The sequence below is a fragment of the Ceratotherium simum genome, chromosome 18 (genome assembly GCF_057802395.1).
Source record: "Ceratotherium simum simum isolate JZ-2026a chromosome 18, ASM5780239v1, whole genome shotgun sequence".
Lineage (NCBI taxonomy): Eukaryota > Metazoa > Chordata > Mammalia > Perissodactyla > Rhinocerotidae > Ceratotherium > Ceratotherium simum.
The window spans coordinates 28,356,868-28,384,035 of NC_141917.1; the positions used below are offsets into that span (position 1 = coordinate 28,356,868).

The 27,168-nt window shown below is 42.0% G+C and overlaps 1 protein-coding gene across 6 annotated transcripts in view; it reads left to right on the forward strand.

Moving 5' to 3' along the window:
- RAI14 (retinoic acid induced 14) overlaps nt 1-27,168 on the forward strand; it is a 144,245-nt gene that overhangs the window by 88,440 nt on the left and 28,637 nt on the right. For all 6 annotated transcript variants that reach the window (XM_087443174.1, XM_087443176.1, XM_014781574.2 and 3 more), the window contains exons 3-4: nt 809-939; nt 22,145-22,233. In XM_087443174.1, coding sequence (XP_087299300.1) covers nt 809-939; nt 22,145-22,233 — 220 coding nt within the window. The remainder of the gene's footprint in view (nt 1-808; nt 940-22,144; nt 22,234-27,168) is intronic.

The window sequence follows — 27,168 nt, forward strand, 5'->3', positions numbered from 1 at the left end:
TAAAGGCTTTCCTCAAAGCTGTTGGATATTAATAGCTTAATCAGGAGGAAGTTTTGTTTCTGGTGATACTTTGTTGAGTCAGTAGCTTTGACAACTACTTAAAAATCAATACACACGGGGCCAGCCCCGTGGCTTAGCGGTTAAGTGCCCACGCTCTGCTACTGGCGGCCCGGCTTCGGATCCCGGGCGTGCACCGACGCACCACTTCTCCGGCCATGCTGAGGCCACGTCCCACATGCAGCAACTAGAAGGATGTGCAGCTATGACATACAACTATCTACTGGGGCTTTGGGGGGAAAATAAATAAATAAATAAAATCTTTAAAAAAAAGAAAAAAAAAAGGCAGATGAAGAATTGCGTTTATGTAAACTCGCAGGAAACCCTGAGCTGTTGGCCGGTTTGGTTCTGTAACCTGTGGGCCCGGTGAGCTGTGGGCTAGGTCAAAGGCCAGTGTTCTGAGGAGCCAGCTGTCGTGTTTAGCTGGAAATAAGCTAATGTGTAAACTGGCCTCGAGGTCTTGTTAAGTTGCTTCATCTTCCCAACCTCAGTTAAAAGAAGTTACTTTATTTCAGAGTTTGGTGACCGTCCACTATTTCATTGAACTGTTGATGTTTTCTTTTGGGAAACCAGCCTTCTTGGGTGTCTCCATGGTGAAGGGGAAGGTATTTTGAAAGTTGCACCTTTGGGGGCAGGTTGTGATTTGAGTAACAGGAGAGTGGGGAGCTGGGAGGTCCGAGGTCCTGCGGGTCAGCATGGCTGTGGCCACTGTTGTTGTTCACTAGCTCTGCGTCTCCCCTTTGCTCCACAGACCAATGAGTGGAACAAGAATGATGACCGGCTGCTGCAGGCTGTGGAGAATGGAGACGCGGAGAAGGTGGCCTCACTGCTGGGCAAGAAGGGAGCCAGTGCCACCAAGCACGACAGCGAGGGCAAGACCGCGTAAGCTGAAAAGATTGGTTTCTAAGTGTGCCAGTTCTGGGTTCTCAGAGTGTTCTCTGGAATCCTTAGGATCGATAGGGGAACTTCACAAGTGCCTTTAGGGGACTTTGTGAAATTACTGTTTCCCCAACCCGCACGTTAAAATATGTAAGAGGATATTTTAATCTACATAGTTCCTTTCTCTTCAAGTTCCAAATTATACATTGGGCTTTACGTTGAATGGCTATATTTGTTCCCAGGTATAACCAAAGATTTCATCAGAGAAGAAATAGCACCAGGATTGCAGCCAATTGATAGGTGGGAAATGAATTCTCTCCTTGATTAGATACAGCATAAAAGAGAGAGCAATTTTTTTCATAACCTTCAAACCCTACTATTTATATTATTATTTCTTTTAAAAGCCCTTCCTTAACATAGATTAGTAATTACATGAATGGTATGAATTTTGCTTTATGATTTGCCATATGTGGTACTCTTGCCCACCATAATTAAAACCGTATACTATTTAAGTGTGTGTGTGTGTGTGTGTGTGTGTGTATTTATTTGTTGTACTATCCTTACTTTGGTTGTATTATAGAGAGATCATTGACTTTGGAGCTAAATAGACTTCTAATCTGGACTCTATCATTTATGAGTTGTTTAGTCTTTAAATCTTAATTTATTCACTGTAAAATGGAGATGATAGTATTCAACCACTAGCCTGGTTGTGAGTATAAAACAAGATACTGATCTTGGTTGGGTGGCCCCAGAAGCAGGCTCTGAGGCAAGGATTTGAGTGCAAGTAGTTTCTATAGCCAGTGATCCCAGGAAGTGCACAGTAAGGGAATGAAGCCTATATTGCATGTTGTGGACAGGTTATTGCTATGGACAACTGGAACCCATTCCTGCTGAGGACCTCTGGGAATCTGTTTAGACTTAGAGCAGGGGTTGGCCAACTATGGTCTGCTGTCTGTCTTTTTTTTTTTTTTTTCCCTGAGGAAGGTTAGCCCTGAGCTAACATCTGTTGCCAATCTTCCTCATTTTCTGCTTGAGGAAGGTTAGCCCTGAACTAACATCTGTGCCAGTCTTCCTCTACTTTATATGTGGGTTGGTGCCACAGTGTGGCTGATGAGTGGTGTAGGTCTGCACCCGGGATCCAAACCTGTGAACCTGGGACACCGAAGCAGGAGGGCACTGAACTTAACCACCACGCCAAGGGGCTGGCCCCCTGCTGTCTTTGTAAATAAATTTTATTGGAATGCAGCCAAATCCATTCATTTAGCATTGCCCATGGCTGCTTCTGCACTGCAAAGGCAGATTCGAGTAGTCAAAACAAAGACTCTGTGGCCCACAAAGCCTAACGTGTTAACTGTGTGGCCCCTTACTGAAGTAGTTTGCTTACCCCAGGTTTAAAGTATACCTCAGAGTTATCCCACCCAAGGGGTTAGGAAACTGGAGTATCTATCCCTGATCTCCTGTCCCTCCAAGGTTGAGTGCTGCTCCTAGGGGCCATAGTGCTCATGGCCAGAACAAGTCCAGGAGGATATGGGAGGGACACCTATAGCTATAGATGCCATATGTAAGGAGCTAACATAGTACCCAGTCCACAGTAGGCACTTGATAAAGCCAGCTCCCTTCCCTTCTTCTCCTAGATGAGTGGTCCTCAATCCTGGCAGCTCCTGCATTAGAATCACCTGGGGTGATTTTAAACAAGTATTGATGCAATGCCCACCCCATGTTCTGAATCATTTGGTCCAGGGAGAGGCCCAGGAATTAATAGTTTTTCAAGTGTCCCATGTAGTTTCAACCAGAGAGAATCATTATCTATAAACTAGGTTGACTGTAAATAGAAGGATAGGTAGTGAGAATAAAAGGCAAAATCTCAGAAGATTGGGCATCACATTTTAGCAAATTTTGCCAATTAAACCCTCTTCCTAGCACCCATTGGACCTCACAGCATAGACACCAACCCTATTGTTTTGGAGGCCATAAGATAGCTTAACGGGCTGAGCTCTGTCTAGGGACCAGGCTAGTTGGTACACAAAGGGAAGAGGGAAGCGTTCTCACTTGGATCAGAGTCCAGTCCTCTGGGAGCTGGGCTTGTCCTCTCTGCCAAAGCCCCACGTTGGGCTCCCCCTCAGTTTTGGTTTGACCTTCCACCTTTGCAGAGGCCTGTCTCTCAGGTGTGGGGCACAGGGCCATATCCCGGTGGACTCTGACTCGGTAGTCAGTACTCCCAATGTAGGCGGGCTTTGGTTGTTGGCTAATATTTTGTTGACTCAGTTCCTTACTCAACCTTATGTAATTTTTAGTTCTTAACCCTCTTGCCCTCTAGATGGTAATTTCCTTGATAGAGCCAGCTTTCTTGGCTCCTGCTCCTCCTAGTCCAGCTTTGCAGGTGTCTGCACAAGACAGCCTTCTATAGCCATCCCAGTGAAAGGGGAGATAACTGTTTCTGTTAGTTTTGTCTAGGACAGTACTCACTAAAAAGAAGATGGGAAATTTACATTAGCAGCTTAGCCACAATTGTGATCACATTAATAAATTTACACCTTCTTTTTTTTTTTTTTTGTGAGGAAAATCAGCCCTGAGCTAACATCCATGCTAATCCTCCTCTTTTTGCTGAGGAAGACCGGCTCTGAGCTAACATCTGTTGCCAATCCTCCTCCTTTTTTTTTTTAACCCCCAAAGCCCCAGTAGATAGTTGTATGTCATAGCTGCACATCCTTCTAGTTGCTGTATGTGGGCCGCGGCCTCAGCATGGCTGGAGAAGCGGTGCATCGGTGTGCACTGGGATCCGAACCCCGGGCCGCCAGCAGCGGAGCGCGCGCACTTAACCACTAAGCCACGGGGCCCGCCCATACACCTTTTGTTAATGAGACATTTATTATGTATAGAGTAGACAACCAGAATGTTATATTCTCTTCTTTCTCTCTTTTTTAAATTGTGGTAGAGGCCAGCCCAGTGGCGCAGCAGGTAAGTGTGCCGTGCTCTGCTTCGGTGGCTGGGGGTTCTCAGGTTGGAATCCTGGGCGTGTACTGACGCACTGCTTGTCAAGCCATGCTGTGGCAGCGTCCCATATAAAGTAGAGGAAGATGGGCGCAGATGTTAGCCCAGGGCCAATCTTCCTTAGCAAAAAAGAGGAGGATTGGCATTGGATGTTAGCTCGGGGCTGATCTTCCTCACAAAAAAAAAAAAAGAAATTGTGATAAAATATACGTAACATAAAATTTATCATTTTAACTGTTTTAAAGTACATTAAGTACATTCACAGTGTTATGCAACCATCATCATCTAGTTCCAGAAATTTTTCATCACCCCAAAAGGAAACCTTGTACCCATTAAGCAATGACACCACTAATCTGCTTTCTGTCCCTATGAATTTGCCTATTTTGAATATTTCATATAAGGGAATCATACTGTATGGGGCCCTTTGTCTCTGGCTTCTTTCACTTAGCATAATGTTTTTAAGGTTCATCCTTCTTATAGCACGAATCAGTACTTTATTCTATTCTCTATTAACGGTAGAAATGCACACAGCAGTTATACATCACCACCCCCATTTTGCAGGTGATAAAATTAAGGCTCACATGATACAGAAATCCCTGAATTAACTCTGGAACCAGTTCTAACATCTTTACTTTTGCACTTACAAGTCCACCATTTTTTCCTTTGGTGACTGTTACCTAGAAAGTTAGAGGAACTATAAGAAAAAGAAAGAGGAGGTAATGATTTTTTCAGTGCAAGATTTTCCATAAGTAATCATCTGTTAACACTTAATTTTTCTGCTTGGAATATTCCTTTTGATGATTAAAGTTATTAACTGATATCTATAAGAATTTAATTATCAAAGGCACCACGGAATTAAATCTCTCTGGCTTCATATTTTCATTCAAATCTAATGGTCTTAATATTCAGAATGGGTGGGGGGCTGTGGAAATGGAAACCATCTCCTATCCCTTTGGCATCATGTAACAACGCAAGGCCGAGGGTTCTGTTGTAACAGGGAGCCCCAAGCAGTTTTGTTCCTTCGGCTTCAGCCTCCTTACCTTTGGAAACCTGGTCTTCTGTATTTGGGTTGATCTAATTTCTGTATTCCTGCCTGAGTGTATATGTGTCTCCCTTACACTTGAAAATTTTTCTCAAGTTATGGAGACTTTTTCGTTGTTCTTGTTCTTTCTACATGCATTTGGTTTGGTAGCAAGTGAACTGGTAACTTCCTAGAAGCAGTTCTGAATTCATGACAGACCAATGTGGTGTGTCCCCTCTGCTGAGCTCTTGGCTCTACCAGCCGCATGGAGCTTGCAGGGCCAGCATGTGTTTGTGGGCATGTAAGGAACGTTTTGCATTTGTCTTTAAAGGGTAAGACTGGGTCACCCACTTGAAAGTTAGGTTCTTGGCAGTGCGTGGCCTCGTTCTCTGCCTGCCCACGAGGGTTCACCATTCGATTTAGACACCTCCATGTCAAAATGAAGCTGGAGGCCTGTTTTCTAGGCAGCCTTTGTGATAACCCATTTTGTCATTTTGCTCAGTAACACATAATGTTTTTTATTGCTTGACAGCCTGGAGTCCTGATTGTGGCTTTCAACGTCCTCCCACGGGCCCCGCCCTTACTTAGCTATGTGTTCCCTCTAGCTTGCCTTCTAGTGGGGGGGGGCTATCTGCTCCCTGCCTTCCCCTCATGTGAGAGCATCCAGATATTTGCCCAGCTTCTATGTCCAGTCCAGAATGCCTTCCTTCCAGATGTTCTCAATGCTTTTTTGATTTTTCTTCTCTTTGAAATACTGGAATCTTGATTTAGAACTTGATGTATTTTATTGTATTCAGAAAACAAGAACAACAACAGAAAAGTTTCTACAGCTTAAGAAAGATCTTTGTTTTCTGAAAGATTTGAATCTCTTACACCAGGGTAAGCTCCCTGAGGACAAGGATACTATGATTGTTGTTGTGTTAGTCTTTTCCACTGTTCCAGGCACAGAAGAGGCATTCACTTGGTATTTGTGGAAGTGACTTTTGAACATGGTTCTTAAGGAGAAACACTCACTCTCTTTTTGCCGTTAAAAATCTCATGGGTAAATTAATTGGTGAATTAACTTGGGGTTCAAGAGGAAAAGAACCGTCCTGGTGAATGTCACGATGTGACACTTCTGCTCTCGCAGCTTCCATAGCAATTTAAATACTCAGCCTTTACTACCTAGAGAACCAGATGACCCAGAAAGTCCCAAGAATGAGGCAGCAAAGGCAGCCATGTCGGCAGACATTCTCCAGAAGCCTCCATAACCCAAGGTCAATAACCAGATGGGTGGTTTGGTAATTCTTCAGACTTTTCAGTTTCTTCCTGGACTATTTCCTTTAGGATAGATAAGAAACCTTGCCTGAAACTTTTCTGTCTCTAAAACTGATCAAAGAGGGGTTAAAAAAAAGTGAAAGCAATTGAATGACTGGAATTCATTCAGAAAGAGTAAAAGAAGGGTGGTGTCTTGGGTCAGAAGAGAACAAAATAGAGCAGGGCAGAGTTATAGCTGCAGGCTGTGTTTATGGAGTCAGGCTTGGCTTCCCTCAGCCCATCTGTTCTCTCTCCACGTGGAGGTAAGGAAGTGGGAGGCTGCCAATGCCCAAAAACCTCTTACCATAGAACAGTCTAATTGTTTCAAGATGGTTTCCCCTACATTTGGATGTGCATTTAATTAAAGTTGTGTGTGTTTGTCTTAGGAACAACCAGACTAAATAAAATCACTGCTGGGACTGTAGTATTTGAAGAAATACCACCCAGGCATGTGTGTATAGACCTAATATATACATACACATATGTATCCCACATTTCAGAAACCTGATTTTTTTGGCTTTGAAAGCAAGAACTTGTACAAGTATTTTTAGATGACTCTGTGGAGCTTAAATATAAAATAGGGGAGGTAGTCCTTGAACTCTGCAGATCAGTACGCTAAGGGGCTTCTCTGGCTGGTGGCTTGTTAACACTTTGTGTCTCTGTTTTTTCAGAGTCTAAATGTATTAGATATTTCATACCAGCAGTTCAGTCTTGCAAATCAGGTCATACCACCCGGTCAGCTGTCTCCAGTTCTTCTCACATACAGCTGCGAAATTAATTTACCTAAAACCACTATGCTATGTATTTTGTGTGTAATTGCAGTCTCCTTCCCTGCAAAATCACTTTCCAGGCAAAATCGCCCTATACCTTTCCTAAAACCTGTTGATATTTGACAGAGAGATAAACGGAAGGATATAACTGCTCTATAGCATATCCACTCTGCTTTTGGTCGGATAGATTTTTGAAGGTGATACAACCTCTGTTCATACCTTGCAAATATGCCCAAATGTTTATGTTTCTCCCTGAGTCTAAAATGTTCAAAACTCTATTGTAAGTACGTACAAAAGAAGGAGAAAATATGATTCTTGCTTACAAGATGTATAGCATCTAGCTGAGAAGACAAGACCAACGAAAGTACTGGAGAATAATTAAGTGCTAAGCTGTAAAATACTAACTCTAAAGGGATTAAGATGAGGAAAGATGGTGAAGCACTGGGGTAGCTAAGAAATGCCTCCTGCCTGAGGTGTGATGTGAGGTGGGCCTTGAAGAATGGATCAGGAGGATTTGGGTGGGTACAGGGGAAGAGGACAGTGTAGGTATTGGTAACAGCATGAATAGAGGCCATCCCAAGTTGAAAAGACCAACAGTGACACCATGGCCATTTTTTCTCTCCCTTCAGGGGCTTCTCATAGTAGTTCAAGTTCAGGACTCCGCTTGACACTAACTAGATCAGTGGTTAACTTGACCCCCATTAGAATCATCTGGGCAGCTTTGGAGAAAATGCTGGGTGCCACTCTCAGAAATTCTTATTTCATTGATGTGGGGTGCAGTCTGGGCATGGGGTTTGTAAAGCACCACAGGTGATTTGAATGGTCAGTCCAACCTGAGAACCACTGCACTAGACACTCTACAGTGAGGCCCCCGGTTTCCAAGCCCATAGGTTACAGGTGGGCTGAGGAAGGGCCAGGGAACCCAGGTGAAATTTTTTCTAAAATACACGTGTGCATATATGTATGTATATAATGCTTGTGCATGAAATAAAATTAAAATGAAAGGTAAATTTTGGCTTAAAGTAAGTTATATTAAAGTAATGTGATTCACAAGGTTTTTAAAGGGAAATAGTGTCATATATTAAAGCTGAACAGATCTCGTTGCAAAATGGTGCTTTAGAAGGAAGACTTGTAACCACAGAAGTGGTACAGATTGATGAGAATAGATTTGGAAATTAGGAACTACGTTGCTAAAATATTGGTGGGATCACAGGATTTTTCATTTTAAAACTGGTTTCAAAGCTGGATTAGTATGCTGAGAATGAAGGATTTTAGACACTCAAATGGGTCATTGTTGCTCAGGGTTGAAGCAGTTTGGCTCTGCCCCTCCCTCCAGCCCTCCACTGGCTCGACCTACCCCTGCATGCAGAGGTCAGGAGAGCCTGGGAAATGGAGTTTGCTGTGATAAAGAGCAGAGCAGGGGCAGATGGGTGTGGATCTTGGCCCACACAGGCAGTGACCTGCCCTTAGTCCAACCCCTCAACAGAGGGCACCTGGAGCAGGACGTTCTCATGCTGCCAGTGACCAGACAGTTCCAGGGTTGAGGCACATAGGATCACTTAGCACATGCCTGTCCTTTAGAGACACTCCTGCTTCCTCACCGGGTCCCTGAAATTCATGTCTTCCAAAATGCCGCCACCACCACCCACCCCACAGAGCCTTCCGTATCCTTCAAGGCCCCGTTTGCCTTCTCTTTCATGAAGCTTTTATTAATTTCCAAAGTGGGTGGCCTCTCTTCTGGAATTAGTATGAATCACCCGTTCTAGGCTCTAGATACTAGAGTCTGAGGTCTATCATGAATATAAGAAACACATCATTTGCCCTAATGGAGATTTCATAATGCCCCAAGTGCAATTTCCAGACTGCATTTATGAAACTAAACAATCCTGAAGAAATAGAGCTGATGCTCGGCTTAAATGTGATCTTTCCTCTCACTGTCTCCTCCCTCCTGTCCCGGGAGATCTCTGTCCCCAGAAGGAGCACTGTTGATTCTGTTAGCACCTCATGGGCATTTAAAGGACAGTAATCCTATTCTTACAGGCTTTATTTATTTATTTTTTAATGCCAGTCACCTTTTGTTATATCAATCTGACACAGTTAGCAGGAAAAGCAACCAGTGTTTCCATTTCTCAAACTTTCTGCCACGTCACTTCATAATGGAAGCAGTGATCAGAGTCTCTCTTGGCGCTGCTTTTTGCAGTAGCTGAAGCCAGAGGATTTCTTTCTGGGCCAATACGGTTGATCCACACTGGCAGAGGAGAATTTAGTTTTTCAAGACTTTTATAACTAGAGGCTATTAGACATTGCTGCCTTCTTTACCCTCAGACTATAATCTGAAATGGGAATCCCAGATCTTTCAATCCTATTGTTAGGGTTGTCCCACTGAAATATTTGGTGTGGGCTAAGCCTCATTTGAGCTCAGTGACCTCATTAGAATTTAGATGTTGCAGCAAATAAGTGCCAGGTTGGAATCATAGACTTTTAAAGCTAAAAAAGGCTTCATGTGGACCAGATGAGTAAACTGAAGCCAGTGAATTTGAGTGACTTTATTTTCCCATACTTGAGGATGGCAAAGCTGAGATAGAAACCAAATACTAACTTTTAGTTCATACTACTTTCTACTATGTCGGTGGTCCTAAAAATTAAACGTGCATCAGAATCACCTGGGGGGCTTATTAAAACAGATTGCTGAGTTCCACCCCTAAGTCTGGGCAGGATCCTAAGAATGTGCATTTCTAACAAGTTCCCCGGTGATGGTGATGCTGCTGGTCCAGGGACCACACTTTAAGAACCACTGTACAACACGATTTTGGGAAGCAAAATCAAGCTTATAATAACATAACATAAAGGACACAGCTTCTCTCTTAAGAACTTACATTACAACCTGAGAATAATGGTTATGCCAGTTTATGGGTGTGCCTTGGTTTAAGGAAACTCAAAATAGAAATTTCAGACTTTGGAAGCAAATTCAAAACTAAAGATTTGCCTTACCTAAAAAAAAAAAAATTACTTCTCTGTACTAGGACTTTTGCAATAGGCAAGACAAAGTCTCTGCCCTCATGGAACGTACGGTCTAATGGGACAGACAGACAATAACATATGCTTCTTTGATGTACCCTCAGGTGCGTTGAAGAAAATGAAGAGGCCAGGGGCCACTTTGAATAAACCTGGGAAAGGAAGGCCTCTCAGAGCAGACATCTTCATTTGAACAAATCCCTGAATGGGATGAGGGACCAAGCCATGCACTTTTCTGGAACTGCTCTACTGGTGAAGGGAACAACAGGGCAACAGTCCCTGAGATGGGAAGGTGTTTGATGTACCAAGTGAATGGAGAGGGCTAGAAAGTGAGGTCAAAGAGGAAGCTAGGACCTCCTCATGTAGAGCCTGATGAGGCACGGGTAGGACTTTGAATTAAATCCTAAATCTAAATACTTAATTTCCCTGCTTTTTTTAAATTTGATTTAATATTTTTTTCTCTCCAGAAAGATGTCTTATAAAAGGAATGCAATAAATATACACGCGGTTTTAGGTGGTTGGGAAATGCTGAAGGTCTCAAGGGATTATGGAAAGCTGGTGTTTATCATGAAGTATTTCTGAGTCTCACTGACCACAGTGACCCCTCTCAGAAATAAAGGGCTTTAAAAAGAAAGAAAGGAGATGGGAGTATATTTCGGAGAAACTGCTCTTCGAGTCAGGGCAGTGAATTCAAGTCCTGAACTTTTAAACATTCCCTAACCTCTCTGAGCCTCAGTGTCTTCATCTGTGAAATGAGGATGTTGGTCCAGTTTATCCTTCTAGAAGCTTCTAAGACTCTAGGAATTCTGGGCATGGCTAGTGCTGGTAGGGGTTTGGTGTGTGATCATTTCTTTGTGTGCGAGTTGGTGGTTTACTTGATTTGGGCAATGAAAATCGGTTGCAGAGGCAATGAAGGAATTGGAAACTCGGTCGTGGTAGCCAGGCTGTTACATCCTTGACCTCACTCTGCCAGCTCTCTTGGTGTCGAGAGTGGGTATCGTATTGAAGGGGACAAGAAAGAGTTTGGTTTGAGTGAAATTTTCTGTGAATGAATATGCCTAAAAAATTGAAATTTTCTAGAAGTAGCCTTGTGAGTTTGTATTTCCTCCAAATATATGTCTCCGCTGGCAATCAGAAACCAGAAGAATTGTGTTTGTTATTACTCTGAATGATAGAAGGAACTTTCCAGGCCATCACTCCTGGGCTTTTGAATAGCAACAGTTCAAATCCCCTTCGGGTTAAGAGCCTTGACAAGTTATCCCAGCCTTGTCCCGAGGTATTTATTTCGGGAAGGTTTGCACAACTTGCTGAGTGGTTTTGTAGGAAATGAAACCCCTGTCACAGACTCTGTTTGCTTCAGCACTTACATTACATTCCTGTCCGTTTGAGAGCGCTGGCAGCCCTGATCTGCCCCAGTGAGAAGCCCATGTTTGCATTTTGGCCAAACGCCTCCATTTTTTTAGTTTAAATTTTGTTTTTTAAAGAGCAGCACAGGCCGGCTCCGTGGCTTAGCGGTTAAGTGCGCGCGCTCTGATGCTGGCGGCCCGGGTTCGGATCCCGGGCGCGCCCCAAGGCACCACTTCTCCGTCCAACGCGAGGCCGAGTCCCACGTACAGCAACTAGAAGGATGTGAACCTATGACATACAACTATCTGCTGGGGCTTTGGGGGGAAAAAAATGAATAAATAAAATCTTTAAAGAGCAGCACAGCCAGTAAGTTACATTATATAGCGTTTCACAGTGTGCAGAGTGCTTTAACAAACAGTGCCAATTCTCAGCATGGTGGTGAGGGGCCGACTCTGCAGGCGGAATGCCCAGGTTAGAATCCAGGCTCCAGCACTTATTAGTTCTGGGCCTTTGGGCAATTGACTAAACTTCTGTGCCTCAGTTTCCTCCTCTGTAAAATGGGGATGATAATAGTTACCCCTCCCCTAGGCTTGTTGGGGGCTGTAACAGTTAAACATGACTAGTGCGTTGTGGTTCAATAGATAAGCTGCTATTATTTTTAATGATGTTGTTATTTAATTGCCTTAAACGTGGTTTAGAGGTTTAGAGGGAACTGAAGTTAAATTTAAGTACCTCAGTCAGGATGACACAGCAACAAGGCAGCAAACCCAGCCGTGGTGCCCCGGCCTCCTAGGTCACACTCTCCAACTCTGCTGGTTCTTCCCCTGCGCCTTCAGGCTGCCATCCAGCTGCTGTCTGAGGCTACTGGGGACACAGTGAGTTGACCTTCTCTTGGGAGAAGGTCTCCCCCCTCAGGGAGGGGGAGAGAGAGATGGGGCGTCACAAAACTCTTAAGCACAGAAATCTTGGCAACTTTCCAAGTGACAAAAGCTGAGACATTCCAAATATCAGTAAGCAGCAAAGGGATCAAAGTAGTGTTATGTAAATCTTCAGGCCGCTCTGTTTGTGCCTTTTAGTTACATCTCGGTGAAGGGCCCAGCTGAGCTTTTGTGAGCAAAGCTAAACATTCCCTATTATAATGAAACTTAAAACAGCGTAGATTCCTTTTTTGTGGAACAGACCCAGAAGATTGTTTTTAAGCCTAAGGGGATTATGTTTTCAAAAGAATGTCGAAACAATGGATGCCTTGGTGAAAGTGATGGTGTGAGGCTCTTAACTTGTCCCCCATTTAGAGCAGTGCTTCTCAGACGTTAATGTGCACGTGATCAGCTGGCAAACTTGTGAAATGCAGCTTTGGATTCAGTAGATGTGGGGTGGGAACTAAGAGCCTGCATTTCTAACAGGCTGTTGGTCCACAGACCACTCTTTGAGTAGCCAAGACGGAGAGTATTGAAGTGCTGTCACTTCAGCTACCCTAGAATCTGGAGAAGCTGCCCTGCTACGCCTAGGCAGTGACCAGTGTCCCAGTCACTGGGCATGGGGTTAGTAGAGTGGATAAAAGGGTTTTATATCCCTCCTTCTTCCACTGAATTCCTGACTTGTCAAATGAAGAGAGAAACAAACCAACAAAATCTCTCATAAAATATATTACTGTATAGACTCTTAAATGACATTTCTCGTCTTTAAAAGGAAAGGCCACATTTTTAAATTAGAAGTAAATGCCTAGATAAAGACAAAAGCCAAACGATGTTCCTAATTTGTTTTGCATTCACTCTTTTATATTCCTTTAGGGGGAAATTTCAACTGATAGTTAACTGAAATAACTACCTCAAAGCATTCATTAAGAACAACTTAAGTGTTTCTCCTCTGGAAATTTTAGGTTGTAGTTAAAATTCTCATCTCTTAAATTAAAATTTGTCAGACAAGAACAAGTCTGGGCTGGGAGGTGGAGAAATTGGAACCCTCATACGTTGTTGCTGGGAATGTAAAAATGGTGCAGCAGTTTTAGGAAATAGTTTAGCAGTTCCTCAAAGAGTTCAACCTGGTTTCCATATAGCTCAGCAATTCCACTCCTCGTATATACCCACTGGAATTGAAAACATGTGTCCATACAAACACTTGTACAGGAATGTTTTAGCAGTGTTATTCATAGTCAGAAAGTAGAAACAGCCCAAACGTCTATAACTAATGAATAGATACACAAAATTGATATATCCATACAATGGAATATTTTTAAGGAAATGATCCATGTTACAACATGGATGAACCTTGAAAACATTCCAAATGAAAGAAGCCAGACACAAAAGACCACCTATTGTATGATTCCGTCTTTATGAAATGTCTAGAATGGGCAAATCCATAGAGACAGAAAGTACATTAGTGATTGCCTGGGGCTGGGGAAATGTGGGAATAGCGAATGACTGCTAATGGGTACAGGGAGTTTTTTAGGTCGATGAAAATGTTCTGGAATTAGTTATGTTGGTTGTACAACTTTGTGAATATACTAAAACAACTGAATCGTACATTTTAAAATGGTAAATTTTATGGTATATGAAGTATATCTCAATCAAAAGATTAAAATCTCATGTTGTTTCTTCAGTCTTTGTTTAATTTGTTTGAATAGAATTATATTTCAGCATTATACATTTGTTTTTAATGGATAATCACAGAGTTTCTCAACCTGGGCACTGTTAACATTGTGGACTAGATAGATAATTGTTGCTGTGGGGGCTGTCTCATGCATTGTAGGCTGTTTAGCAGCATCTCTGGCCTCTACACGTTAGATGTCAGTAGACTCTGCTCCCCCGTGCCCCCATCAGTAATCAAAAATATCTCCAGACGTTACCAAATGTCCCCTGGGTGGGGCAAAATCACCCCCAGTTAAGAACCACTGGTTTAGTTTTCCTACTAAAAGCCGAGATCCATGAGGGCAGGGACTTTGTTTCATTCGCCACATGTTTCTCAGTGCTTGGAACAGTGTCTGGTACATAAACACCCTAGTATCATAGTGAATATATGAGTGAATGAATATATTTAGCTATTGCGATAGCAGCAGTTGTAAAAATATACAATACAAATGTCAAAACTATCCCATACTGGGGTTATTCCAGTGCCCTAGAATTAACATTGTCAAGAATCCTGTCTATGTTTTGCAGGGTGGGGGCGATAATCAATCTACTGTTGGCCTTCTCCCACCTCCCCATAATCTGCAAACTCTTTATCCAGAGGTGTGCTCTTCTACCAGCTATCTAGGACACAGGCCTTTAGAGAGCACCCACCATGCTCTTAATTAGTCGTGTGCTGATCCGGGGCACTGTCTGCTCCCTAAGCCTGAGGTAACCCCACAGATACCCCCTTGCCATCTGGACAGGGAGTGGCCCCCAACCTATCAGTCACTTGGACTGCCACCACTAAGGATGCCTACCTTTTCAGTCACTGCATAAGAAAGGAAACCTACTCACTGTCACCTGCAAACCCAGGTTCGGTCACTGCCTAATCATGTTTTTCCACCCAACCAAACCCGGCGTTCCACTTGAGTATCTTACTAAAAGTTGGCTCTGCTCTTGTTCACCATCAGAGGCTTAAATACTAATGACTTGCTGCTGCCAGACCCTGCTTTGGGCATTATCACTTCCATGAAAGATGCCAGAATGTTAGCAGCTCAAGTGTGAGCTTGAGACAAGGCTTGGATGGGTTTTTGTTGTCTGTGACTGTCTACAACTTTGTTCCTGAGTTTCCAGTCAATGGAAATAGACATTGCTTTCTTATTGTCACTCCCTGTCTCTCTCCTCTCTCCTGCTCTCCCTCTCTCTTTTCTTTCATTTCTTTCTCTCTTCCTTCTTTCCCTCCTCTTTCTTCATTTCTTAAGCAGTGGTGGTTCTGATTTAACTTCTGCTAGCCTGTCTTTTCTGCACATTGAGAAAATGTGCAACATGTCCCCCACTCTGTGCCTTGCCTTGTGTTGGCGAGGCTGTAATAATTGGTGGCAATTTTTTGAGTGTTTACTACATGCTTCACATTTTGCTAAGTGTTTTTGCATATAACTCATTTATTCCTCACAGCCTATTTTACAGATGTGGAAACCGAGATACACACTATTAAGTGGGAAAGTGCAGATTCAAACCCAGTTAGTCTGAGCCCTTAAAGATTACATGTATTATCTCCCCAGTATCACACTTCTTGTTGTACTTTCTCATCTCATTACATGTGTATGTCCTTCCTCTAAGCTTTAATAAAGCTGTAATGTTGGAAGTTTTAATTTTTCTTTTTCTTTCTTTCTTTTTTTTTTTTTTTTTTGTGAGGAAGATCAGCCCTGAGCTAACATCCATGCTAATCCTCCTCTTTTTGCTGAGGCAGACTGGCTCTGAGCTAACATCTATTGCCAATCCTCCTCCTTTTTTTTTTTTTTTTCTTTCTTTTCCCCAAAGCCCCAGTAGATAGTTGTATGTCATAGTTGCACATCCTTCTAGTTGCTGTATGTGGGACGTGGCCTCAGCGTGGCCGGACAAGCGATGTGTCGGTGCGTGCCCAGGATCTGAACCCCGGGCCGCCAGTAGCGGAGCGCACGCACTTAACCGCTAAGCCACGGGGCTGGCCCTAATTTTTCAAAATCATAGATATTAGGAATAAGGACCAGATTTCCTGAAGTTAATACCTCAAAATAACTAGGTATCCAAATTAAACACACAAAAGAAATAACAATGTAATTTTCCCACCTTGTCCTTCTGTACAGTGGCATTTACACTACTCCTGGTTAAGAGCTTCTTCTAGGCACAGGGGTTGGGGGGTGAGAGAGAGAGAAGGCAGGGCTCTGTCTCCCAGCAGTATTCTCTCTGAGGAGAATTAATGAAATGACACAGGTCTGTTTGTTGGTAGTTGGTTGCTGTTCAAATGTATGATGTCTAGATTGAACATCCAAGTGCTACTGTAATATAAAAGAAGGTGGGTTCTTAGGGAGTTGCTGACAGAGTCATTTTGTAGTCGAATTTGTGCCTCATTTCTTCTGTATTTGCACACCCTTCGTGAAAACAAGACAAAGCTCTGTCAGTACACTGACCATTTTGGTTTTCTTTTATGTGGTAATTGATTTAGCAAACTCAGGTTATAGATACTATGGCCTAAGGTAGTAAAATGATTGTTTGACTAAAATTCTATGGCAATGATATATTATTAGATAATAGATATGTTAAGGAGTTAATAAGAATAATCAATAGAGACCAAAATAACTGTGCCTTGATAGTTATTTTTTCTTTTTTTCTTTTGGTGAGGAAGATTAGCCCTGAGCTAACGTGTATTGCCAATCCTCCTTCTTTTGCTGAGGAAGAGCGGCCCTGGGCTAACATCCATGCCCATCTTCCTCTACCTTACATGAGATGCCACCACGGCATGGCATGATAAGCAGTGCGTAGGTCCGCACCTGGGATCCGAACCTGCGAACCTCAGGCCACTGAAGCGGAGAGTGCAAACTTAACCACTACACCACCAGACTGGCCCCATATTCTTCTTATTTTATATTTTCTCTTTGTAAATCTGGCCTGCAGATTTTTTTTTTTTTTAAGTTTTTTTTTTTTAAGCATGAGTGTGCCCCATGCTCTCCCCTTCTTTTTTTTTTTTTTTTTTTTGCTGGGAAAGATTTGCCCTGAGTTAACATCTGTTGCCAATCTTCCTCTTTTTTTTTTTCCTCCCCAAAGCCCTCCAGTGCATAGTTGTAGATAGTAGTTGTAAGTCCTTTCTAGGTCTTCTTTGTGAGCCACTGCATAGCATGGCAACTGACAGATGAGTGGTGTGGTTCCGTGACCGGGAACCGAACCCCGGCCACTGAAGTGGGGAGAGCGCTGAACTTTAACCACTAGGCCAACAGGGCTGGCTCCTGCAGATTTTTTTTTATAGTAGAATGTAGTATACAATAGTATATAGTATACATAATAGTATATATAGTATCTATATATGCAATAATATATAGTATATATATTATATATAGAGAGAGAAAGAGAATATAGACTATATGGTACTGAAGATTTTACTAAACCTTCATTTTTTTCTAATTCATTACTGAAGAACCCTTGTTATTCCGCAGGATATGCTCATAGACCTTATAAAGGCTTTCGCAATTGTAGCACACAGTTGTGGCATGTACAACTGTGTGTGCCCAAATGTGTTGTGGATAGGGTATTGGTTATTCTTTCAAGACCAAATCCACAGTTTAAAATCTGAATTTTAGCATTTCTTTATTGCATCATGGGGCATTCTAGACTGAGTGCTAGCTCTTATTTAAGTCAATTGTTTTTCTTATCCTTGGAGAGGTGTATTCTTGAACCTTTTAAACTGGTTCCTGCTTTGGCCTAAGACTATTATCAGAAAACTTTTTTGAAGTTACTTATTGTATTCTGTACAATTAAAGTGATATGTCACATTCTCCCATCAAAGCATTTTAGCCAAAATGCCCAAGTATCTTAAATAGTCAACTCAATTGCATGTGGAGTTGAAACTTTTTTTTTTAAAGCCTGAATTTGCCCTTTTATTTATTTATTTTATTTTATTTATTTATTTATTTATTTTTTTGTGAGGAAGATCAGCCCTGAGCTAACATCCATGCTAATCCTCCTCTTTTTTTGCCGAGGGAGACCGGCTCTGAGCTAACATCTATTGCCAATCCTCCTCCTTCCCCCCCCACCCCCCAAAAGCCCCAGTAGACAGTTGTATGTCATAGCTGCATATCCTTCTAGTTGCTGTATGTGGGATGCGGCCTCCGCATGGCCGGAGAAGCGGTGCTTCGGTGCGCGCCCGGGATCCAAACCCTGGGCCGCCAGTAGCGGAGCATGCGCACTTAACCGCTAAGCCACAGGGCCGGCCCTAAATTTGCCCCTTTAAATATTTAGTCAGATAATATCCACAGGAACCTAACAGTTTATCCTGTTGGGTGTTGAATGATCACACACAAAATACCCAACACTGGTATCATTCAGCAGGAAACAGGTAGCACCCTCAAATAAGATAACTGATGAGAGTTTAAGAAAGGAACTATTTATAAATTTGTGACTGGATTACACCAGCAACGTTGGGAAAGTAGCCCTGGGATACTAACAGTATGAATATATCAATACTCCTGACCTGAAGTGTCAAGGAGAGAGAGCAGTTATCAAAATCCAGAGAGCTGCAGTGGTAGCTTTGGGAGAGCTGGCCCACAGAGCTATGAACTTCATAGAGGAAGGAAGCCACTGCCAACGCATGTTCTGGGAGGGGGTGGAGGGGATAATGCCCTGAACTCTTTTCTCTCATCCTGTTCTCTCTTGTAAGTGTCTCCCATCGGTCAAACCCAACCAGAAGCCAAAGGACAAGGAAGCCCGTTGGATACAGTCCATTAGAGGTCTGCCTCCTGGGCCACAGACCCATGGGATAAAGGTGGAGGGCAGATCTGGAGGGGCAAACAGAGGGTGCATGGCATTAGTGAATATTCCCCGTGAGCAGACTTACACATCGTGTTTCTTGGCTTTGCTCCCATTTCCCGGAAATGCCTATCAGGGAGAAGGAATGATGATACGTAGTGGAGTTCCTTGTCTGTCTGGAAAAATGAATCAGAAACTTCTGGCTAAAATGATCAACTCTTCCCTTTTCTGCTTATTCTCATGCCCATGTATCTTAGAAAGTAGAGCAGCAGCTTCTATGTGACATCAGAACACAGCAAACACCTGGAAATGAGAGTCTCCTTTGAGAAACACCTGAAACAATGATATATTTAATTGAATCACATCAACTAAAAATGATTTTACTAGCTAAAAATATGATATTAGAATATGCAGTGTAAAAATCACAAGTACAGATATCCTTATATAATTAGCTATTTCTAATTATATTTGTACTTTGTTCATTTTATCTATAAGACCAGTGACTGCTGAAGTTTTAGGTAAAATATATGAGGAGAAAATTATGAATTTTTAAAAGACTATCATTATCCTGTTTTCTCAGCAGGACACAATATTCTGCAGGAGAATAATTGGAGAGTTCACAGAATAGAGGAAAAAGTCACATTCTAATCTAAACTCTAAGGAGAGAGGCAGAGCAAAGCAAAATCTCTCTCACGTACACACACACATGCGCGTGCACACACACATGGTTGATTAAAGCATATGCAGTGAAACCTTAATTTACTGGATCCCTCAATAAAATGTGTCACAGCCATCAAAGATGGGTCGATTTAGGTTGATATAAGGGATTTCATTTTAAAAAGCAATGTCTAAGAAAGTTTCTTTGTAGAATTGGATATTGATCTCAACTTCCTAACACCTCACTTCTGCTTTATAACCAGTATTGACCTTCCAAATAATGATCCAGAAGCCCTACAATTCCCAAATCATCCATAGAATAGCACATCACATTCATCAGACTACATTTATCAATGTAGAGAAGTGGTGTCATTGTCACATGTGTCTGCAATTTGAACCCCCTGTAAATATAGTACACAATCCATAAGTCATTATGGATTAGAAGCCTCAGACTAGAAAAAATATAAATATTACATGGGGAGGGGGGTTCCTAGCTAGAAGGGGCACAGGGAGAGCTTCTGGGGTGCTAGCAGGAGACATGAGGAAGGCCTTGGGGTCTCTGGCCATGTTCTGTTTCTTGATTAGTATGAGAGTAAAATGGGCATATTCCATTTGTGAAAATTTAGCAGGCTGTAGAGTTATGATGTGTGGTTTTCTTTACATACGTTATACTTCAGTCAAAAGTTATATATCTAAAAAAAGTTAGATCTACACACATATGGGGGGTGTGTGTGTACGTGTGTGTATGTACTAATCACTCATCCTAGTACTCTTATACTTAGCAGAGAATGTGGTTACCCTCTTGTCCAGATAGTTCTGACTTCTCTCCTGGTCATAGGAGATAGCAGAGTGAACAGCTTAGAATCAAACACATAGACATTAAGAAAAGAAGATAAATATTAATGAATATTAGGGTTTAATAATCTGGGACATTTAGATTAATGGCCTAGAAAGTAGAGTTTGATAATTGAGGCTCTTAGTGGTGATTTCATGTCCTCAAGGGCAATTAAATTATGTAACTAAGGCTGGAGAAATTTTAGAAACCTTCCACCAAGATCGGTGAAAGTAAACGATTCGCTGTGTAAAAGTGAACTTATTGTAAAATTAAGTTACCCCAACAGTGCTGAAAACACAGGTATTATTGTACTGCCTTTTAGGGAGGTTCTTTTGGTTAAGCTGTACTTAATCAGGAATTCCATTTAAACAAGTCACCACATTCCCAAGTCATTCCATATGATCGAAGTTTCACTGTAAGCAAAATCACCTACAAAGTGGATTTTGACTGTAAAGAAACATTACACATAAATTGCTCGCAAATGCAGAAATAGTTAGTGTGATCAGAGCCAGGTAAGCTAAACTAATAGAAGGTTACAGCTGGAGGAAACATCAGGTACCATCCAATTCAATCCCCACGCTTTACAGTGGAGGAAATTTAGGATCAGAGAGGTTAAACTGACTTCCCAAAGATACATAACTAACATATGGCTAATTTGCAACCAGAACTGAAGTATCCCCATTTGCTGATCTGTCCACCTTCACTCAGCCTAGTTCTCCAGAGCAGAAATGTAGAGTCAAGCTGACTTGGGTTTGGATTGGTTTCATTCTTGGATTTGCTAGTTGGGTGTGACCCTGGGCCCCAGTGACAGGTCCTGTCCTATGAAAAAAATATTGCCTGGGTATTAATTCAGAGGTACAGACACTAAGGTGCTGCACGGCACGTATCCTGAGAAGGTAACTCCCTAAACAGAACTGAGGCAGGAGGAGAACGGGAAGGTTCATTAACCTCTCTCTATAGTAAGGAGACTGAGAAGAGGGAAGGCCTCCACAGTGGGGACCTTCCTGAGGGTTTTGGCCTTCTCAGCCTCTGGGCCTGAACGCCCAGTGGAATTGTGCTTCATTCTGCCTGTAGGAGTGCCCTTCACCCTTGCGACCTGCAGGGATGATTGGTGTGGTATTTGGATGTTAGATTTGCCTTCTTTTAATGGCAAGTCTAAACATGCTGAGCATGGTTTGTACTCCCAAGTGTCATTGAGTTCTGGAGCCTAATTGTGGGTTTTGTTTAATGCTGTTTGCACCTGACTGAGTAGACACCTGCCATCTATGGTGCTAGTAATAGGACTCGCCTCAAAAGGCTGTTATGAGAATGAAGAGAGATAATATATAAAAGTGAGTAGTAAAATGCTTGGCACACATTAGCCACTTAACGAAAGTTGCATACAACTATTGTTATTCAGCTACAGCACAACAATGGATTTGACATTGATGTTGTCCAAGAACCTTGACCATTATTTGACTTAGACAAGTTTCTCTTTACAGAGTATATTACTTAAAAATAATGGCTTTGTGAAAGCACTAGACAACAGAAAAAGTTGATGAAGTACTTATAATTTAGGAATTGAATCTAGTAGGGACTCTGACTATTGTTTCTTAAGGAGACAAATAATGTAGTTGAATCTTATTTTTTTCAAGCCTGCTGTTTAGGTTGGAAGACCTAAGATCTAGCTCCTGCTCTGTTACTTAATGAAAAGTGTCAATGAACAGATTATCAGACTGCTTTGAGCCTCAGTTTCCTCATCTTTAAAATGAGGTTGATAATAACACCTACTCGCTGGGTGGTTGTAGAGCTCAAATGAGACAAAGTCAGCGTACATGAAGAGGCAAAAAGAGATGTCAGAGATGAACTCTAAAGAGGAAATCTTAAGGAGGTTGTGTTATCTCTTTTCCAGTTTTCATCTTGCTGCTACAAAAGGACACGTGGAATGCCTCAGGGTCATGGTTACACATGGCGTGGATGTGACAGCCCAAGATACTGCCGGTATGTGGTCTTCATTTCTTAAGTCAACAGGCCGGCACAGGAGTAGGTGTCACAAAGGTGATGCATATTCATTGTGGAAAATTTACAATCTACAGATAAGCCAAAAGAAGAGCATAGCATCACCTCCAATGACTAGGCTCTGACATGGTTTCATCATTTGTGCCTTTAGAAGTATGTTTTCATCTTACATGTGGTTAGTCAACTGGTGACTATACACTTCTTATTCCCCTTTTTTAAAATACTATTTTCTGAGATTGTGTGTATGGACCAGGCAGTATTCCCTGATTTTTGTTTTTATGAATTGTATGAATGGCATGATGTGGTAAATGGAGTGAGTTGTTTAGGAGCTCACTTTGTCAGCTAGCTGAGATGAGCTCTGTAGACAGAAGCCATGATCCTCATCTGGACCAGTTGCCATGGTTCTCACCCCTTACAGTGTTTCAGTGTATCCAAATTACCTGGGAACTGGAAGGGAGGAAAAAGGGAAAGGAAAAGGGAGAAAGAAGGGGAAAAAAGAATAAACAGTCTACACACACACACACACACACACACACACACACATACACATACACACATACACATACACATATATGTACTCAGTCTCTATGCTCTGAGATTCAGATTCCATTGTGTGCAGGTTGCCAGTCAACTAGTGTTTTTATAAAGCTTCCCAGGTGGTTCTTCTTTCTTTTTTCTTTTTTTCGTGAGGAAGATTAGCTCTGAGCTAATGCCCGTCGCCGATCCTCCTCTTTTTGCTGAGGAAGACTGGCCCTGGGCTAACATCCGTGCCCATCTTCCTCCACTTTATATGGGACGCCGCCACAACATGACTTGACAAGCGGTGCGTTGGTGCGCACCCGGGATTTGAACCCGTCAACCCCAGGCCGCCACAGCAGAGCGCGAACCACTATGCCACGAGGCGGCCCTCCCAGGTGGTTCTTATGTAAAGCCAGTCTTGACAAATGATGAACAAGGCAAATGGAGAGAAAAGGTAGTGTAATTTCATCTTTTATGAGCATTGTTCTATGGGAAGAAGCCCCTAGGATCTCCAGCCTCGGATTCTCCTCCTGCCAGCCACACCAAAGGACCAAAGCAACTACTGATGGCTTTTCATTTCTCTAGTGCACCTGAAAATCTTTGCCTTGGAACAGGCTTTTGTTAGTTTTTACTAGAATATGAAATCAGTCTAACTCTGTGGTCTTTATCTAGGCTTTTCATTAATCCATAACGGTCCCTTTCCCTCCCCGCTAAAACACTGGCCTCCTCAGAGTAGTTATTTTGGGGCATGGTGGCGCGGTGGGGCGGGGGGGGGACGTCAATCACTTATTGCAAGAATGCTGTTCTTACTCAAAATATCATTGGAAAACTTGTGCTTCAGAATTGTTTTCAAAAAGTCTGTAGCACCTTTTTTTTTTTTTAATTTAAATATTCTCAGTGGTTGGGAATCGTTCTTCTTTGAGAATATTTGTTTTTTTAGGAAAGGCCAAGAGTTACTTGAAGTCAAGTCAGGTAAATGAGGCGTCAAACTGGTAGAACCATTTTTGGTTAAAAATAAAGAATGATTAAAGTAACAGAAATATTTTCTTGAGCAGTGCCACAGAGAGCTCCAAAAATATTTTGAGAAATGGCAATACCAGTAGAAGAATGAATGGTTTCCCTTAGTGACTACCTTGAGAGAAATATTAATTTATGTTGCACTAAAGTCATTTTTAATCCCAAGACCCAGTTATTTTGTTTGTTTTTAAAGTTTATTGTTACTGCTTTTAAAGTCATGCCACATACACATAGAGCAGTATAGTTGGCTATAGTACCCTTGATGAGATGTGTGTCCTCTTAAGTGGACAGAATTTCCTCTCTAAGAAAATCATAATCTAAAGAATTAGCTTAGAGTGAATAAATTGGAGTCATATAGTTTTGTTTCACTGCACTTGATGTTAAGAAACAGATCTTAGACAGGAGTCTAGTTATTTCCATCATAACCAAGCATCTTCTCTCCCCTATCATTTTACTATAGGGAAAAATATGTTTCTCTAATACATGCTCATTGTAGAAAATTTGGGAAATACGGAAAACTATAAAGAAGATAACCAATGCTTTTACTCCTACCAAGAAAAAAAATTTTACTATTTTGCTGTATTTCCTTCTAGATTTTCCCTGGCACATTTTTTCATAGGTGAAATTGCATTATATAATAAATTCTACATCCTGCTTTTTTGAAAAAAAAAAAAAATATTCCACCAGTATCATCTCCCACACTAAAAGCTCTTAAGCAGTGTAGTTTTTGTGGCCATATAACACCATGTGGGTAGAGTTTGTGTTTACTACTGGAGCCCTAATTCAGTTTTGAAGAGCCTGCTGAAGTGTAGAGCAATGGGACCTGGACATCCCAGCACAGTGCCCAGTTCCTTGCCAGCTGAGATGCCACGGCCCTCCAAGAAGCAACACTGGAGGGGACACTACACACCCATCCTGGATGCTTCTCTGGGCCGGTCAGTGGGAACTGCCACAGTCCATTTTTTTCAACTCTGATTGAAATTGGTGGAATCCACAGAATTTTATGGCCCCAGAACATTGTGCAGACATTCCATGAGTCGAAAATATCTCAGAGCTGCCAGTCACTTCCCTCTCACCTAACATTTTTAGCAATGAGGTCAATGCTTCGGTCTTTGGGCTTTTTGTTTTACTTTGGTCTGACTGAGGCACAGATTTCTCTTGATTTCTTGAAAACATGCAAAGAGAACACAGGAACAAGAGAAGGAAAAAGCTGCCTGGAGATGTCTGTTGTGTTATCTGGAACAACACTTCTCAAACTCTTTTCTGTCACAACAAACAAGATAAATGTGATGGCTTTTATTGCCCTTGCCTGTGTCCTTCCTGTTGGCTGTATCACCCACCCCTTATCTCTCCGTCTCAAGAAAGCATATCAGAATCCGGAGGAAGGACAAGGACATTAGTCACCATGCCTTGGTAGGCATCATTAGTCCAGAACACTTTTTATGGTGGTTAAGGGATAAATTAAATGGCTCAGCTCTTTCAGGTGGTGTCTCTTCAATAAACCTACCTTAAGAATTACCACATTATTACGGAGATACAGTCATCTTCAATCCCAACACCCTCTGAGAACTGGTCCAAAAATCTGTTACCATAAATCATACTGCCCTGTAGGGTTTCTGAAAAAACTTGCTTTCAAAATGTATTACACTGACACTTTTCATTCCTTTTATCCACAAAGTACAGGATAGTCGAACTGGTACAATTTCCTACCTTTTAAACTGGTGACAGGCTTTAAGTTATAGAAGCAAGGCATTTTTAGCATCTATTTTTTAGCAATTATCCTTCCACCTGAAATGCTTGGAAGTCTGACCAGAGAATTTTTATGGATGCTTTACAATCTTATGAGCAAAGCACTGTCAGAGATAAGGCCTCGGGTATAGTTACAATACACCATCAATAATCATATCATTTTAGCTGGCCTTCGAGGCGTAGATGAGATGACAGTGTGGGCACATTAGCAGTACCCAGCACACAGTGAGTGCTCACTGCATTTGGTTCCTATATTATCATGATTATTGCTACTTTACCCAGATCACCATTATGCTCTTTTACATGAGGCTTTTGAAAAGTTTTCACGTCTTTCAAGGAAAAAAAAAAAGATTTGACAATCACCAAGCCAACTGCTCTCATTGTACAAATGAGAAAAAGAAAACTCAAAGACTAGCAGAAGCTCGTGACTTATGTTTTTGGTTTTGGAATTTTTTTTCCCTCCATTTCATAATTGCCTGTTCACCAAACAGCGCCGCAGGCACTTAGCAATCAGCTGGGAAAGTCGGCTCCTAGGCTCACCACGCGATCTCTGAACTGCACCTACATATTTGTCCAGCCCCTTTCATTACTTTGTCTGCTCTTGTTCTTCACTGATGTAAGAATTGGCATTTGTCTATTTCCTAAGAAAACACTTCTCCTGGATAAATAGTAACGTTGACTCCTTGGATGACTGCATTTAGCACCCTGGAGTTGTGAGATAGGATTAAACAGAAGCATTAACAGAAGATTATTTGTTATCAACGCTTCTCTGAAGCATTAGCTTTCAGACTGCCTGTATTAGCAAGTGTATACATTTGACGCAATGTGACAAGATGGCTTAACCAAGATAGATTTTTCTCTCTCTCAGTTCAAAGTCCCAGACTGGTATGGGAGCTTGGCTCCACATCATGAGGGACCTGGAATCCTCCTGTTGCCCCACCATCCAGGATGTTACGATGGTCCTGATGGCCCGGGATGGCTCCCCCTGGGTCTGCATCCCAGGAAGGGCGAGCATAGCCCACAAGGGGCACACAGTCAGATCTCATTGGACAGATCTCATGTGGCCACACTGGGCTTTATGGGAAGCTGGGAAATTCTGGGCAGCAATTTGTCCAGTTAAAAATAGAGAAGGTTTTGCTTTAGAAAGATGTAGAAACAGAGATTGGAGGATGATGTGCAGTTTCTGTTACACTTCCATATCTTAAATTTTCTCTAGGCCCTTTGCACATTTGACTTTCATAATAAAACTTTTTTTCTTTTCATAGAAGAGAGACTTAGGAGAGTGGGAGGTGAGGTATGGAAATATCATAAAGCACAGAGTCCTCAGAATGGGGAAACTTGAGAACGCTTACTCTTCTCTAGGGTCTCCAGGTGCTGGTTAGCTTTTGTTTTGATTTCTGGGTGGCCTTCCATTCCATTATGCCCATAATCCCCTCAAATCTGCTACCATGTGAAGACAAAAAGGTGATATTCATCTTAAAACTCAGGTACTTTAGAGAATGGGTCATTTAAAATGTAACTGCAAATTATAGCCCATAAGTGTATTTCATATTTTAATTTCGAATAAAGGAAAACCAAAAACAATTGTATGATTTGTAGTTCTTTACTTGCTGTTAACTCATATGTATGGGA